An 18,460-nucleotide genomic window follows, 5' to 3' on the forward strand; every position below is an offset into this window, starting at 1 on the left:
CCCCATGGACCGTGGCCTGCCAGGCTCCTCTGTCCATATGATTCTCCAGGCAAGAATACTGTAGTGGGTTGCCATTTCCTGCTCCAAGCGTTCTTCCCGACCCAGGGACCGAACCCACATCTCTTGTGTCTCCTGTATTGGCAGGCGGATTCTTTATCACTGTGCCACCTGGGAAGCCTCTTCAAGGACAAACAGCATTTCTTAATCAGCTCTGTCCTGCTGTGACATTGTACAGCATCTGCTCTGTGGTGGCATTGAACAGATGAGTTTATATTGAAGAAAATGTGTCTTTATCCAGCTTTTTAAAATAGGCTTATAGTGACTTTAACTGCAAATCAAGTTTGAAGCCACTTACAACATACAAAAGGCATGGCTGTAAAGTGGGAAAACCACATTTGCAATGCATGCATGCATGCATACATGCTAAAGCATGCTGCATTTCAAACCCATCTCCTTGGAAAGTTACACACTCCGTCCAACAATATTGCTTTTGCTCCAGTGTGTCTGAAATCATAGTAGCTCAGACGGTAAAGCGTCTGCCTACAATGTGGGAGACCCAGGTTCGATCCCTGGGTCGGGAAGATCCCCTGGAGAAGGAAATGGCACCCCACTCCAGTACTCTTGCCTGGAAAATCCCATGGACTGAGGAGCCTGGTAGGCTACAGTCCATGGGGTCGCAAAGAGTCAGACACGACTGAGCGACTTCACTTCACTTCACTTCACTTCAACTGAAATCCTAGTTTCATGGCTGTTTTCTGCTAGCTGAAGGGTTGGGCTGAGGTCTGACTGGGGTGGAGTGGTCTGACTGGGAGGGGGGAGCCCACCCGTGGCTAGAATCTGGCCCTAGAAGTGCAGTTGTGGGAGGGCTTCTGGGAGGAAAGGGTCTGTTGAGTGGATGATCATCTCAACTGGGAAAACAAGTCTGAGAGTGAGGATGGGCCGTGGAAGTATACTGACCCCAGGGATGCCAGGGTGAAACTGAGAGCAGATGATGAATATAGGTTATTGGGACAGATAGGATAATTCCAACTACTTATTCTCAAACCAGAGGAGTCAGTGACAGAAAAATGCTCTGGGTTCACAAGACGGTGACCCATTTTCCTTGCAACTATACAAACTACTGGCAGGCAGAGGGATTTCAAATCAGATGATATTTCATTTCATTTCATTTTATTCCCAATGGGGTGCCCTGCCCACATTTTTTTATTTTTTTAACTTTTATTTGAAAGATTTCTAAGATTACAGAGCAGTTACAAATATAGTATAACCCTCATCTATACCCTTCACCCAGCTTCCTCCGAAGTTAACGACATACAGAACCACAGTACAAGGATCAAAACCAGGTAATCAACATTGGTGCAATACTATGCCTCAAATGCTAGACATCACTTGAATTAGATCCGTTTTCCTCTAGTATTTTTTTTTTTCAGCCTCAGAATCCAACCTAAGATCCCACAATGCATTTAGTTGTTATATATCTCTTCAGTTTCTTCCGATCTGTGACCACTCCTTATTCTTTCATGATCTTGGCAATTGAGATGAGTACTGGTCCGCTCTTTTGGAAAAGGTCTCTCAATTTTGTCTCCATTCTAAATGGAGAAAACACAAAACTGTTAACCCTTTTGCACTGTTGGTGGGACTGCAAATTGATACAGCCACAATGGAGAACAGGACAGAGGTTCCTTAAAAAACTAAAAATAGAAATACGACATGACCCAGCAATCCCACTAACTGAGCATATACCCTGAGAAAACTGTAATTCAAAAAGACACATGGACCCCAGTGTTCACTGCAGCACTATTTACCATAGCCAGGACCCGGAAGCAACCTAGATGCCCATCGGCAGATGGATGGGTAAAGAAGATGTGGTGGTACATATATACAATGGAATATTCTTCGGCCATAAAAAGGAATGAAACTGGGTCATTTGTAGAGACATAGATGGAGCTAGGGTGTGTTATACAGAGAGAAGCAAGTCAGAAAGAGAAAAGCAAATGTTGTATATTAACGCATAGATATGGAATCTAGAAAAATGGTACAGATGAGCCTATTTGCAGGGCAGGAATAGAGACACAGATGTAGAGAATGGACACGTGGGCACTGCGGGGAGGGAAAGGGGGGACAACCTGGGAGAGTGGAACCGACATGTATACACTATCATGTGTAAAACAGATAGCTAGTGGCAAGCTGCTGTATAGGGCAGGGAGCTCAGCTCAGGGCTCTGTGATGACCTAGAAGTCTGGGAAGGAGACTCGAGAGGAAAGGGGATATAGGTATACTTTTAACTGAGAAGGAAATGGCAACCTACTCCAGTATTCTTGCCTAGAGAATCCCATGGACAGAGGAGCCTGGCGGGCTACAGTCCCTGGGGTCACAAAGAGTTGGATGTGACTTAGTGACTAAACAACAATAGCTGACTCATGTTATTGTACAGCTGAAACTAACACAGCATTGTACTCCAATAAATTATATAGTAATTGTATGCCAATAAAAAATACATAACCATTGACAGGTTATAGGCATATAACAACACTAGCTTCCATTTTTACAGTCACATCATACTTTGATTGACACAACTTACTCTCTTCCTCCAATGACTTTGTCTCCCTAATTCATATCCATTCCCCAAAGATGGAGAGTCTCAAGTTTGAAGAAGCAACAGGAGGCTGAGTCCAAGCTCTTCAGAAACTCCCCAAAGAAAAGATGCAGAGAAGTTTTCAGCTGAGGTAGCACCATCCAAGTATTTCACCTCTCTGCATTCTAACTCAGCCACATAATGGGGCGAGACCACCGCCAGCTGTCAGCACCGAGGTAGGAGTAATGAGGCTGAAATTAGGGGTGGACCCCCCAGAGCGAGCCTCAGGAAGACGTGAGAATCAAGCTAGTGTGGCTGAAGCCAGAGGATGTCCAGGCTCTGACACAGACAAAGCAGAAGGCAAGGCACTGCATCTGGGCAAACGTGTGGGAGAATCAGAGCCGACAGAAAGGGGCCAGAAGTAAGGAGGAGGACGCTGGAGATGTGACTCTGTGCACCACCTTTGGAGAAAGTCTAAGTCTCTCCTCCACAAGAGGGCCTGGGAGACCCAGCATCAGATACATAGAATGACTGTCTCACTTAGACTTCAAATCCTGAAACCTGTGACCAGAATTCAATCACAGTGATATTCTATAATACACACTTCATATACAGATACCTTCATGTTATGTACATAAGGTATCTTCCTGCTTCCCTACCCCCAGTACTTAATGTACTTCATACAACTGTGCAAGTTATAAACTTCAAAGTTTCAGAGTTGTCTACAGGAATCGAGCCCTTCAGAGCTGGGTGGTGCCCAACCTGTGCAACTGTACAAGGCAGTCTTCATTGGTGACGAACGAGTGAATGGTGCAGTCATTTGTGGTGGGAGGGACAGTATTCTACCTTAATTTCTGGGAGTCTGATCACTGATCACGTGAATGCAGCAACCTCTTTTCCCCATGATTGTTACGTATTTCAAAAAGTTAACCAAAATGACACATGGTACTCAGCACATGGTCGACATGAGAAAATCCAGTTGCTTTCCTTTCCACAGCACCCTCACCTCACGGTGATAAAATCCAGGTGCATTCTTCATGCGTAGGAAGGGCACAGAGCCAGTGTGTGTTCACCAACCAGTCAAGCCTGGGGAGGAAGGCAGCCATACCATCCCCTAGATGGAGTCTGCCCTTACTGGATCAGCAAAGGAAGGTTACCAGTGGTTTTGTTTTCTTGCTCTGAATATTATTCCAGAGGATTTCTGCTGAGACACTCATGCCCCATGGAGCATGTGATTATAAGAATATATATCTAGTATAAACACCCATCTAGGTACCCTTCCATGACTGAGTCTGTATGTGCTTATTATAATAAATGTCCTACTGTGTATCATTTGTTATTGCTGGGGTGGAAGTGACAATTTAAATATCAATGGTATTATTTTGACTTATGATAGGTTTAAAAAAAAAATCCCTATTAGGTTATTCATCAGTCTAGTGAAAAGTACTTAACCTCGGAACAGCAATGCTTGGTCTATTTCCATACAATTTCCTTACCAAAGCGCAATAAAGACTCACTAATAGACAGTTTTATCCATACCCAGTGAGGTGTGAGGCAGCCCAAAAGACGCTGGAGAAGATTATGGGGGAGGAATCTAGGGGATGAACCGCCCATGTAGCCGTTTAACTGGCATGTGGGCTGTGCTGGGAGCCACAGCGCACATCCACGCAGGAGGCAGTCAGCACCACGCCTCCCCCTTGAACCAGGCTGGGCTACAGACGGCAGGAGGTGATACAAAGTCAGCTGGAGAGACAAGGAGATGGGCTCACATCCTGGCTTCAGCCTCCTTGATGCATCAGGCAAACCTAGAAAAAATTCAGGTGAGAGGGATAGCCTTTCTCAGGGGTGCCACTGGGACCCCGCCCTCTCTTGAGCTCCTCTCATCTGCGGCCCCTTTTTCTCTTCTCTCTAGATTCCAGAGTCCTTGGTTTTGCACTTCAGTCTCTGCATCTTTTATTGGGGAGAGGGGCTCTCTTTTTCACAGTAAATGCCTCTCTCTGGCTCACTTATGCCTCTCCCTAGCCTTACTCCCTCCTAACGTGGCATCCTTCTGGGCTGGAAGCAGCAGTGGTAGCCACAGAAGACTTTGGAAAAAAGGGAGATTCCCTTCGACAGCCTCCTCACTGTGGCTATTTCTCTTGACCCTGACCTCCCTCCTGGGAAGGGAAGATGCCATACAGAGATAGGGCGTCTGAGCTCTCACCTGGTCCTTTCCCAAAGGCAGTGTGGGTCATTCCTGGTCAGTTGCATTCTCCTATATAGGTCTCAGCTTCCTCCTGCAATTTCCCACCTCTTGGTCCCTTCTTTGTTTATGCAGTACCCACCCCACACCTGGAATCAAGCTTAGCCCTGGGGATCAAAATATGACTAAGACACAGTTCCCTCAAACACACATTTTAGTTGGGAACACTGTTGAAAAAGAACTTAGCTAACTATGCGACAAGCTTGATGAAATGAGGGGAGCTGAACAGGCTCAACCCCAGAGTCCCCTGGAGTTCCAGTATTCTAATGAGGTAGCATTTCGACAATGTAACAAATGTTGTGATACTGTTAAATAGAGGTGTAGTGATACTGACCTGGTTTCCGGTACTTAGCAAAATTGTCTTCGAAGCTTTGTTCCCATCAGCGGCCCTGCATTTCCAATCAGTAATACGATGTTTGCCTCATGGATATAATAAGTTTCATCAGTCATTCAATGACAATGATATTGAGACTATGCTCACTCTAGTGATGGGTATGGGAGATTTGTTCAATTGGCAACTGTTCTGATTTCCCTTCCGTGTGTCTTTTTTTTTTTTAAAGAGAGCAGCAGTTTTTTCATTGTAAATTTTTTATGATACTGCTTCTGTTTTATGTTTTCATTTTTTGGCCAAAAGGCATGTGGGATCTTTTCTTCCCCATCAGGGATTGAATTGGACCCTCTGCATTGGAAGACAAAGTCTTCACTACGGACCACCAGGGGAGTCCCTCTTCTGTGTATCTTTTGATCCTGCAGAAATTATGAAAGTTAAACCCAACATTTCCTGGACTCACTTGTGCCTAGGGATCTAACATGACCAGGTTCCTTCGATCAGATGCACTTGGACAAGACCTAAGCTAGAATCAGAGTTCTCAGAAGAGAGGCAGGGGAGATTCACTGCAGCAGAAGGTCTGATTCTGAGAACTGGGAATCGTTTCTGAGGGCCTATCCTGTTCCTTCAGCCCTATCAATTATTGTGTAGGCCTCCTAAGACCAGTAATAAATCCTTTTCCCTTCAACTACCCAGACTTGTTTCAACTGAGTGCAACTAAGCCTTAACCAACACAGCACCTACAAGGAAAATACATCCAGCATAACAGCATGGAATCCAGTTGACACTAAACTCTGGTACATCCTGAAATGTACAGCTTCCCATTGACCTAATACCAGCACTGAAGAACTGATGTTTTCGAACTGTAGCATTGGAAAAGACTCTTGAGAGTCCCTTGGACTGCAAGGAGAGCAAACCAGTCAATCCTAAAGGAAATTAACCCTGAATATTCATTGGAAGGACTGATGCTGAAGCTGAAGCTCCAATACTTTGGCCACCTGATGTGAACAGCCAACTCATTGGAAAAGATCCTGATGCTGGGAAATATTGAAGGCAGGAGGGGAAGGGGACCACAGAGGATGAGATGATTGAATGGAATCACTGACTCAATGGATGTGAGTTTGAGCAAACTCCGAGAAATAGTGAAGGACAGGAAAGCCTGGTGTGCTGCAGTCCATGGTGTCACAAAGAGTCAGACAGGACTGAACAACTGAAAAACAGCAACAAAAAGAGGCTCCTAATTCTGAAGTTGTCTCTGCTCTAAAGCAGGCATCAAAATTTCAAAGAGCAATGTGGACAGGATGATGCACCAATGTCAATGACCAGCAGGTGTGGCTGGGGCCCGATAGGAACATCTGTGCTGGGCTGGGGTGGGTGCCAGGATTGTCCAGTCCCAGTCTAGGGACTAAGCAGGGCTCCCACAGTCAACACAAGACAACCACCCTCGGGGCTTTCTATCTGTGGGTAACAGGCTCCCAACCACCCGGCAGGATTCCTGAGGGAGCCCATGTTTGGGGAAGAAAATGATTTCAATTCTTCAAGTAGCAGAATATAAGGGTAGAAATTTAGTCAGAACTGTTAAGATGCTGCCTTTCCCCCAAATTCATTAATTTCCAGGAGATTAATGTGAAATCCACATGAAGAAACAAACATCACAGCAAGCATCCTGCCACATTCTACATGAGATGTTTGTCCATGTATAGCATGCTACTCTGCTTGCATTCCCCATCCCCCAGGAGTCCAGGAATCATTTATATTTCAAAAATAATAAATAGGGAGAGAGGAAACTATATCCTTGACAAGGAAGCCTCCCTTCCCTTGGCCCATCTCCCAAGACCTTTGACTTTGCAAGAATATTTTAGCTTCAACCTTTCTCCTCAGTGCCGTAAACACAGCAGCAACAATTTATTCCTTTCCAGTAGCCATAAAAATTATCCCCCTTATTTCTCAAAATCATGGCAAATTAGCACCTTTGACCATCTTTTTCTTCAGCTCTGTCTCTCTCTCTCATGGTTGCAGACACATGAACAATTTATGATGGTCCATGGAGGGCTCTCCTTTCTTGCATGCTGATAGAAAATTCTAACCAGCGATCTCCATACTAATCTATCCCTATGCTTATCTCAAGTCTGTAGAAATAAATCTAAAGTAGCATTTTCCAGAATGGGTTTTACAGCTCACTGGGTCTATGAAATGTTATTAGGTGTCCCCCCACATCAAGTATTTTGTAGTAAAACAAGTTTGGGAAGCACTATCTGCTTTAGATTTTGGAATAAATATTTGTATATTGAAGGGTCTGATAAATTCTATGGGCAAGAAAACCATGCAAATTTCTACTTTGGTTTGCCCAGGATTTCTTAGTTTATTTAAACGCGGAAGAGATTTGTATTTGCTTCCCAGCTATTAAGATTCTACACAACAGTGTTCTACAGGTACCAGTTTGGGTAAATGACGGCATTTCGGAACACAGTTGAATTTTACAGCCGAGGGCTGGGCATGAGGTGAGATTCCAATTTCCCAAACACCTGCTGCTGGTGGGTGAGACTTGGCCAGAAAGCTGGACCCTCAGCTCAGGAGTGGGGCTTGAGCTGGGTATGTTTCTCCTCTCCACTGCTGGTTCTAAGAAATGTAGGCTGTTTACAATAGCCAAGGCATGGAAGCGACCTACATGTCCAAAAACAGAGGAATGGATAAAGAAGATATGATACATATATATTACATTAAAAAGAATGAAATAATGCCATTCGCAGCAACGTGGATAGACATAGAGATTGTCATGCACAGTGAAGTAAGCCAGGCAGAGAAGGAGAAATATCATGTGGCATCCCTTATATGTAAAACAGAAACAGATTCACAGACTTAGAGAATGAACTTATAGGTGACGGTGGGGCAGGGGTGGGGAGAGGAGAGTGAGAGGAAAAAACAGTTAGGGAGCTTGGGATCGACACGGACACTCTGCTGTATTTAAAATGGATAGCCAACAAGGACCTACTATATAGCACAGGGAACTCTGCTCAGTGTTATGTGGCAACCTGGATGGCAGGAGAGTTTGGAGGAGAATTGGTATATATGGCTGAGATACTTTGCCCTGAAACTGTCAGGGCTCCTCTGGTGGCTCAGACTGTAAAGAATCCGTCTGCAATTCAGGAGACCTGGGTTTGATCCCTGGGTCAGGAAGATCCCCTGGAGGAGGGCATGGCAACCCACTCCTGCATTTTTGCCTGGAGAATCCCATGGGCAGAGTAGGCTGGCGGACTACAGTCCATGGAGTCGCAAAGAGTCGGACATGACCGACTGACACACACGTCCCTTCACTTTGAAACGATTATAACAATGTTTATTGGCTATACTCCAATAAAAAATAAAAGGTTATAAAAGAGAAAGAAGTGCAGGGCTAAATCTGCAGCTAGAGTTTCAATAATTAGGGCTATGATGATAAGGAAGACTACAGAGCTGGCTATTCAAGTGTGCTCCCAGATCAGCATCACAAGAAATAGAGTCCCAGGCCTTACCCCAGACCTACCCAATCAGGATCTGCAGCTTAACAAGATTCCCGAGTGATCTGTATGCACATTACAATTTGAGAAGCATGGGTTAAGCTGTGGTTTTCCATCCTGCCTGCACTTTAGAATCATCTGGGGAGTTTCAAAGTATAGATCCCAGGGATCCATCCCCAGAGACTCTGATTCAAATGTTCTAAGGTGGGGCTCAGGCATCAGTGTTTTCTAAATCTCCCTACAATGCATCCACAGTTGAAATCCACTATTCTAACCTGCAGGAGTGCTGTGGGCGACAGGAGTAAGTTTAGGAACCTCAGGAAACACCAGAAGGACCACCACGTTCAGCCTTCCCTGCACTCTCTTCTCTTGTTGGGATGGATGAGTGGTGTCTTTGGGACCTGTGGTTTTCGTTCCCCGTGATTCCAGAACCACTGGAGGAACACTCCACAGCCTTCAGGGAGGAATCAGCACAGATGCTGTCAGGCGCAAAAACTCCATTACCCTTCTGGGCTCAGTTATTATGGTGAGTTCTTCCCAAAGTGTTCTAGGGGCTGAGCTGTCGCATCTTCTCTGGGTCACGGCCTTTCGTCACAATTTCCTTGTAGGCAGAAATGCTCATGAACGTCAGTGACAGCCACCTTTCACCCATTTGCTGTCACAGCGAAGGTGGTTGTCACTGACGTGTCATGACAGATGACATTCTGTCATCCCTACAGAATGTTTTTCCCCTATGAGCTGGCTGCAGCCATCCAGAGCTCTTCAATTGGGTAGAGAATCTTGAGTTAGAGAGAACTCCAGAAAGAGGAATTACCCCAAAGGTGCACAGGCTCAGTACCATCACTGAACATGGATGTTTCTTATGGGGAGGAAAACAGTTACATATATTAAGCACTAATTCCACATAGCAGGCAGTTTGCTTGAGCTGTCTACTTAAAGAGAGTCTTTTTCACCAGGAGGTAACTATTAGCATTCCCTTTTTTGAGAGAGGAAACCAAGATTCCTGGAAGGTAAATGTTTTCCTAACAATTAAGCAGTACAGCTTGGGACTGGAACTCAAGCAGGGCTAACTCTAAAGGCCCTGCTTTTTCTAGTGTACCACTGCCCAGGGCCTTCAGAAAGCTCTGTCCCTAACAGATACTCAGACCAGTCCTGGTTCAGACTCAAGGCAGCCATGACTGATTCCACATTGCATCAACCCCCGTGATGTTCTCTCCTGCATCATAGCTCATCCTCTGCTCCTGGCTTCAGAGACACGCCCTGACACAGATAAGGAGTGCTCAGTGCCTGTACTTCAGAGTGATGTGTGAGGACAGATAGCATGTAAAGTAGGACATTGGAGAGGGTGACATTCAAATGTGTGCTTGTAAATACAGGGTTTACTCAACCATCCATCACCTTGCAACCACACATCGGAGAAAGGTGATTGTTAGAGTCATGTCCTAGAACCAGTTCCCACCCTGCTGGGGCAGGGAAAAAAAAATCTGGTCTACCATCAAAGGGAGAAATGAACCAGGACAGGTCTCAGAGGGTGGACACAGGCTGATGCTCAGAAAAGAGGCTGACACTTGGCTGACATCCGCTCCCTGGTCATGTACCTGGGATGCCTTCTCAACCATGAAACCTCTGGTATCCTGCAAGGTTCATCCAGTAAAGCTGGGGCTGCCCATCCATGCTAAGCAAATATTTCCGTCTTAACGTTCTGGGCAACCCAGGAGAGGTATTGCCATGATGAAAATCCATTTGTTCTGAGGCGGAATAGATGTTCCTTCTCCATGTGGGTGAGACCTATCAGTATTTGAATAGGTTCAAGGTGGAGACACAAAAGCTGCCTCCCTCATTGCATGTTCTATAAATACCTGGGAGTACATTAGATCATGCTGTTGGCAAAACAGCATCCTGAGGCTGTTGGTTTCATTTACCCTCTCCTATGGGGCTGCTGGAATGGAATTATCTTACAGGACATGAAATTTCTATAGGACTTTACATCATTTAGATAAAAAACAGATCTATAATCACCTCTGTGGCCTTGGTTTCAAGACTTGCTAGTATCTTGATGGGGAGGCTGCTGGGGACAGGAAGGTCATTTGACACTGGCTGGGGCTGTGGGTTGAGTGACTGCCTGGCCAGCAGGCCCTGCCTTCTAAATGATAGAATCCATGAGATAAGCCTAAGCTGGGGGACCACTGGCCTGATGGATGTTCAGAGATGTCTGATCTCTAGCACAGTGTCTTTCCAATCAGGTGGAAGATGCTCTCTTGATTTTAGGTTCCATCTAAGATGTAATTAACTCCCACCAAAAGTTGGGTACATAGAGGGACTCCCTTGGTGGTCCACTGGCTAAGACTGTGCTCCCAATGCAGGGGGCTTTGACTCCTGGTCGGGGGACCAGAAACCACATCCTGCAACTAAGACCCAATGCAGTCAAATAAATACATCAATATATATAAAGAGTTGGGTACACAGAGCTAAGATCTGGTCCTTGGGGGAGGGGGCTGCCTTAGACGAGTCAAGGAATCAGGTTCTGACCAAACAAGCTAGGAATCACAGCAGTGAGAATGGCAGTAAGTCAGGAACCCCAGAATCAGAAGCCACACAAAGGGTGATGAAATGTGGTCTCCAGCCCAGCAGGCACAAGGATACTGGGGGTCAGATAGTAAGAATAACTTCAGCCCAATCCTGTGATTAAAGTGGGGCTTCTTAGGCTCTGTTTTCTTTGTAGTATTGGCCCCTGCCTTTGAGCGAAGTTGGAGAAAGCAGGGGTTGGCAACCTCACTGTGCAATTGCCTTCAAGGAGCCCCTCACTCCTCCCATCTGATCATCTCAGCCTGCCCCTCGGTGGTCTCTGACCATGACCCCTCTTTGGCCCACTCTGCTTCCCACTGTGACCTGTCACTCATTCTCTCCCTTGGTCCCACTCATCACCCCTGTCTCCTGGGAGCATGCCAGGCTCATCCCAGGGCTCTCAAAGCCTTCATTCCTATTGTTTCTTTGTCTTGAATTATTTTATTTCTTCTGAATGCCTCCCCAGGTTGCATATCTCCAAGGCAACACGGAGATCCATCTCTTCCATAAACCCTCTGCCATCTGCTGCAGCTGACTGGCCACTTCTTCATACCCCTAAGTGACCATAGTGTCTTCAAAGTGTGCCCTAAAATTTAGAGTTTAATTCCACACTGTCTTTCATATCATTGTAGGGTCCTATTTGATGTCATCCTTCTCATTTGGCTCAACTTGACAAGCATGTATTGGCTATCATGAATCAACCAGGCACGTTGTGCTGGAAACTTGAGTATAAGACAAGGGGTCCTTGCGAACAAGAAAATACTACCTACTTAGTGCAGGACACTGTGTTGACACCCTCTGCATGCATTGGTCTTGCCCCTCACAGTGAATTTTAAACTTCCGTTGCAGTAGATTTTGCTAGCATGCACTCAACACTGGGCTTTCATAGGCACTATTGAGAAAATTTCCATCATCCAGGTTATTCTTTACAGTGGTCCAGTGTGCAGAACTGTCTTCCATCACACTCTATCCTAACACCTCTTAGAAAGTCTGCCCACACACCCTTCTCAGAGCTTCTGACTCCATGGCCACATTGAGTGGGCAGTGGGCCACACGGTTTGTCCAATGTCCTGACCAAAGCGGGTCAATCAGATCCTCCTTCTTTGGTATTTGTAATCCAGACTCAAAAATTTCAATGACTGTTGCCCTTGTGATGATATGGACTCAGAGGCAGGGTACCATGATGGATTATCTATTTCCTACCCTGTATAAAGAGAAGGAAAGAGACAGAGACAGAGAGAGATAGAGAGACATGAATTAAGCAAATACCTGGAGAAAAGCAGAGAGAGAGAAAGAGAGAAGGTGAGAAAGAACTAGAGAGAGAAAGAGAAGGAGGGAGACACAGAGAGAGAAATGCAGAGATTGAGATAGACTAGCAAACTCCATTCCTAATAGCATCTCAGTTCCTGATTCCAAGCCCCAAGAAACGAGCAGTACTTCCGGTCTATGTTCCTTGAGACATACACCACTATATCCTCCCAACGGTTTCTGATTTAATGAAATTGGCTTCAATGGATGACTTCTACCAGCAACCACACACACTGGCTAAGATGCACTATGAGAAATATTATTATTTCATTTCACAGATTAAATAACTAAGTCTTAGAGAGTCCTGTTGTCTTCAATCAATGGTTGGACCTGGGCATTGAAAACAGGCCTTTGGATGCTACTGTACCATCTTATGTTCAAAACCTAACCCAGAGTTAAACACTAGTAGGATCCCAGTGAGGGCTTCCCTGGTAGCTCAGCTGGTAAATAATCTGCCTGCAATGCAGGAGACCATGGTTCAATTCCTGGATTGGGAAGATAACCTGGAGAAGGGATAGGAGACCCTCTCCAGTATTTTTGGACTTCCCTGGGGGCTCAGCTGGTAAAGAATACACCTACAATGCAGGAGACCTGGGTTCGATTGCTGGGTTGAAAAGATCCCCTGGAGGAGGCCATGGCAACTCACTCCAGTGTTCTTGCTTGGAGAATCCCCATGGACAGAGGAGCCTGGCAGGCTACAAAGAGTTGCAAAGAGTTGGATATGACTGAGAGACTAAGCACAACACGTAGCTCAGGATCTCAGTGAATGCTTATTTATGGGTGGTAAAATTCTCTAGTGGAATGGTCTTGGTCATCTCAGCCCTTGCCCCTTATTCCTTCCACCCTTCTCCCCACTGCTTACCTGTTTGCCCTCTTAGTCATTTTCTCAGTTTAGAATCAGCTTTGAGTCACAGAAAGAGCACACAGATGCACTGCTGAATGGGGAGCCTGGAGATTGCGTTACCATTTGACAGTACCACTGGGGGTTGCCAATGGTTTGTCTCCGACAATTTCCCCCAATGCCCTCCTTACATAATTGGATAATTGGGATAGGCAGCTAAAGGCAGATGTATCCCCACACCTCGGAAAACATTAATCAAGAGAACAGCGGTGTTGTCTGCATTCTTGGCAGTTTATTACAATTTCTGTAACAAGAGGAGCTGTGGGTATGTAAGGCATTATCTTCCCTCGTCGTTTCTAACAAAATATCCCTGAACAGCAGGCCCACAAGGACAAGGTAAGGCCATTCTCCATTCCAAATAACATATACTTCTTTGAAAATAAAAGAAGCAATTTAAGCATTTGGGCTTCCTGGAGTGAGTTGGCAGACGCACTTCTCATCTTGCAGATGCCTTCAGGTGAAGGTGTTTTAATAAGAGAGAAAGTGTGAAGAAGATCGCGGGAACTCGCCAGAGGCAGAGAGGAACCACGGAGCGTGGGGTGTGGAGCCCACAGGCTGGAGAGAGGTGAGGGAGGGGGGCGGCGTGGGCGGATGAGCTTGGGGAGAAATGTTTTGCTTCTGCTTAGACACATATCATGTCACCCAAAGCCCCCAGGAGAGTCCTATTACTGACAACCAAGAGCTGAAGAATTTAATTCTATTTGTTTCACTTCTTTACAGTTACTAAGAGTGTGTGGAAGTGATTATTATATAATTTGCAGGGAATGCATTTCCTAAATTAGTGTACCTTTTGAGAGCCTACACTCTAATTAATCATTGGAAAAGACCCTAATGCTGGGAAAGATTGAAGGTGGGAGGAGAAGGGGATGACGGAGGATGAGGTGGTTGGATGGCATCATTGACTCAATGGACATGAGTTTGGGTAAACTCTGGGAGTTGGTGATGGACAGGGAGGCCTGGTGTGCTGCAGTCCATGGGGTCACAAATAGTTGGACATGACTGGGCAACTGAATTAAAGGACATGGACCAATGGAGGCTGAATTTCTTTGAAATGATGGATAGATTTCTTTCATCCATTGCAGAATCAATCCAATGCAGTGGTTCTAGAGCTGGGCTGTTTGGAGTTGAACCTTAGTTCACCTACATGCTGATCATGTGATCCTGAGAAAATTATGCAGTCCCTCTGGATCTCAGTTTCTTCTTTCAGTAATCTAAGGGTGAGAGTGGCATAAGCCTCATAGAATTGTTATGAATGTTGAATGAGTTGATGCCCACAAAGTGCTAAGAACAGTGCTTGGCATGTAGATGAGTCTAATAAATGTTACCTAGTATTATTCAAAGGAGTTTTAGGGATGCCAGCTACATATCCTCTGCCCAGGATGCACAGAGGAATAAGGAGAAGAATCTGCCCTCAGAGCATCCCTATTCTAGATGGCTGATAGACACGCAAAAATAACAAGATACCACAATTATCATGCACTGGACTTAACGATACAGGTGCTGCTATTACCTATCAGGCTTAGAGAGGTTAAACAACTGGCCCAAGGTCACACAGCTAAAAATAAGTGGGATAGCCAGAGTGCAAACCCAAACCCACAGGGTACCATCACCTGGCCTCTTAACTACTTGTTCTTAGTGTGACTATCACTTCATCAGAAAATATTTACATTATTCTTCCATTAAGATGATGCAACTGTCCCATCCCAGAGTTAGCTCTTCTTCCTCAAAGAATTTCATTCTTCTTTCACTCAGGAAACTGATCACAATTTTAATTGCATTTTTTATTGCTTGTTTTCCCCCGAGACTATACATTCCAAGTGGGCAGGGGACAGATCATCTGTTATATTTATCATTACCTACTTAGCAACCAGCACAGAGCCTGGCATGCAGTAGGAACTCCATAAATGCCACTGGATAATCAGCTGTGATAGACAGCTTCTCTGAAAGTAAACAGAAAGCTGTGCTATCTTCCTAAGTGCTATAATAAGGATATGAAGAAAACACATGGTTTTTTTTCCTTCAGGGAATTAATGAAGGCTTCTCCAGGGAGGTGAATCTAGATCTAGACTGGATCTAGAAGGATGAGGCGGGTGGGTCAGGTGGAGAGGAGGTGGAGGCTATTCTGAGCATATGCAAATGTATGTCCATGGGCAAAACCTCAGATAGCTGAGAAAGCCCTGACAAGGGAAGAGAAAATGCCAACAATGTGTTTGGCATCCATGCTCACTGGCCCAGTAGCACCCAGAATGAGTGCTTGTTGGCAAAGTTATAATGCATTCCCCACATGAGGCTAAGTTTCCACACACACACACACACACACACAAAAGCTCTTTGAGGATCAATTTGAGGGAGAATGAAAAAAGGAAGATGCCTTTCTTTACCATCCAAAGAGAGAGAGAGAGAGGATAGTATTTTGATTGGGAAGTGCAGTTTAATCTACAAATGGGCATACCAGTTAGAATTCAGTTGGCTGAAAGGAGAAGGAAGCCCCACACTTATGGGTGTTGACACAGGGTGGACACTGCCTCCCTTCTGTCCAAGCTCAGGCGTAGGCAATACAGGGCCATCTAGTCCCCAGGGACCAAACACCATCCTGGTCCTCATAGTCAAGGATGTGCTCTGGTCATTGCTCCAGTGCTTCAAGAAGACAGGTAAAGAAGGTGGGGGAAAACGTAGTTTCTGAAACTCTTTTGCTTACATTCCATTGGCCAGACCTAGGCATATGGCCATACCTGTCTGCAACAGGGTGCTGAGAAATGTGGTCTTAGGGTATGCAAGAGATCGCGTGCCCAGCTAAAACCCACAGGCCCTAGAGAGAACTAGAACAGATACTAGGGTGGACCACGGGCAGCAGTCTCTGCCCAAAGCAGATCCAGCTTTTGTATGACTTCACCTTGCCCTTGGCACGTGCGGTGCACTCACTACCTGGACCGAGGGTTAATGTATGCTCACACATTGACACTTGGTAGAATCCCATGCCATGCCCATCATTTCAAATATTGGAAACTGTAGGGCCCTGTGTTCCAATAAAACTTGATACGGAATTTTGTTATGCTACATGCTTGAACACATATTTCTCTACTGAAATCAGAAGTAGGAAGGATCCAGCATTACCTAGCATCTCCATCCCTAGACAGTGGTCCTTCCTTCAGGGCCCTGGAATCACAGCATGGCAACCTGCCACTTAAGGCAACTGTTAGAGAAACCACAGACTGGCATCAGTGCTTTTAAAATTACACCTAATTGCTCTACCTTTTTGATAGTACGTCTAGATTGTCATCTTTCTAATCCAGAGCAAAAGCATGCCCCTTCCCCTAGATTTTTGCCAGTTCTCACAGATTTCTGAGTTTCTTTATTGGGACTTGTGGGGAGCCAAGACAATTTGGCACCTTAAAGGTTTTAGAGGGATGAAATGAGATGGTGTGTAAAGAGCTTAGCACAGCTCCTGGCATGTAATAAGTTTCCCCAAAAGTGTTAACTATAATAATTTCTCAAAATTTATTCTGTTTAGGTAATAATGCAACTTTTAACATATATTTTACTGAAATGTCTTAGTGATAAAATGATTGTGTCTATTCCATATCAAGACCCACTTTGTGACTGATAACATACATTTTGTTTTTAAATTAAATTCTTCACCAAGGGACTTCTCTTGATTCTTAACTTCAGCTATTCTGTTTACAATGGCATCAAAAGGGGGAATTCTCCTGAATCTTCTTCTATGATAAACTGAATTCTAGGGCATTATTACCATCAGCCCAAACTACCAAACTCTATCTATTTAACAAATCTGAAACAGTTATCTCCTTCCTTCTTAATAATTAGACAAGATTCCCAAATAAACCACATGTAGATTCCTTTTCATATTTATCATAAAACTAGCATTTTGTCTTATTCTTCATGCTTAAGAAGTTCTTGGAGCCAACGATGATATAAATAAAATGATTAAATGTTAGGCAGATTTCAGACACCCAAAAAATGGCAACTCTTATCCCCATGTTGTAAATGCTGATAATGGTACTTTTCATACTTACTGAGCACCTGCAATGTGCCACTCTAGGCTTGGTGTTTAATACACATCATGTCATTTAATCCTGCCAACAATCCCGCGAGAGAGATATCATTAGCTTGATTGATAAATAAGGAAACTAAAGCTCAGAGACAGGGCTGGGTTTTCTAGAAAACTGAGCCGGAGGCTAAGCTTACTTGCTAGCACTGTGCATACTCAGTGGGGAGCACAAGTCAGGGAAGCATGGACGAGGGAGAAGGGAGGTGAGGAAGGTAGCGAAGGAGGCAGGTCCCAGGTGGTGCATAGTAGAGCTGCCGAAACATCACAAGGAGGCCCAGTTGCTTGCGCCACCATACGAGGTGGCTCGGGAGAAGCTGTGGATGGCCTCTGCACGTGGGCAGGACAGCAGGCAGCTTGCTGGCGGACTTCTTTCAGTCTCCTATCGCTCTCCAAGTTGGCCCCAGAGGGTGTTAACTCCTCCGTCCTTCCCCATTATGTTATCCAGTCTCTCTGAGCAGCCAGCGGGAGGCCAGAGCCTCTGAGGGTCTGGTTGAGTTGGACCTAGATTCTGGATGTCTGTGGCCTCCTCCATGTCAAGGAGACCCTGACAAAGCCCAGCTCCTGGTCCCAGAGGAGGATCTGTCAAAATGTGGGATTTGGAAATCAGGAGACGGTGACGGTGAACAGCATCATTGAGCTAAATGGTTAACAGGATTCATCTAACGGAGAAGCAAAAAAAAAACCCAAAAATGATGGGGAACAAGGATATCTGGGGCCAAATGGATGCAGGGTGGCACATAAATGGCATCCAGGAACTTCCTTGGAGGTCCCAGTGGCTGGGACTCCACACTTTCACAGCTGAGGCTGTGAGTTCAGTCACTGGTCAAGGAACTAAGATCCCACCAGCCACATGGTACAGCCACAAAAACAAACAAACAAACAAAAAAATGGCATCCAATATATCCAGATAGCTGGAGTCACTTACCCAGGGTTACACAGCCATGGCAGTCGGCATTCAAACCGAGGCCAGTCTTA

At 45.2% G+C, this 18,460-nt stretch overlaps 1 protein-coding gene across 1 annotated transcript in view; it reads right to left on the reverse strand.

Annotated features, from left to right (window-relative positions):
* Positions 1-1,206: 1,206 nt before the first annotated feature.
* The window catches only part of LOC129649625 (acid-sensing ion channel 2-like), a 275,297-nt gene continuing 258,043 nt past the window's right edge, over positions 1,207-18,460 (reverse strand). The window contains exon 3 of the mRNA XM_055577259.1: positions 1,207-1,589. Within this exon, the coding sequence (XP_055433234.1) occupies positions 1,464-1,589 (126 nt within the window). The 3' untranslated portion in view covers positions 1,207-1,463. The remainder of the gene's footprint in view (positions 1,590-18,460) is intronic.

Source organism: Bubalus kerabau, chromosome 4 (assembly GCF_029407905.1).
Source record: "Bubalus kerabau isolate K-KA32 ecotype Philippines breed swamp buffalo chromosome 4, PCC_UOA_SB_1v2, whole genome shotgun sequence".
NCBI lineage: Eukaryota > Metazoa > Chordata > Mammalia > Artiodactyla > Bovidae > Bubalus > Bubalus kerabau.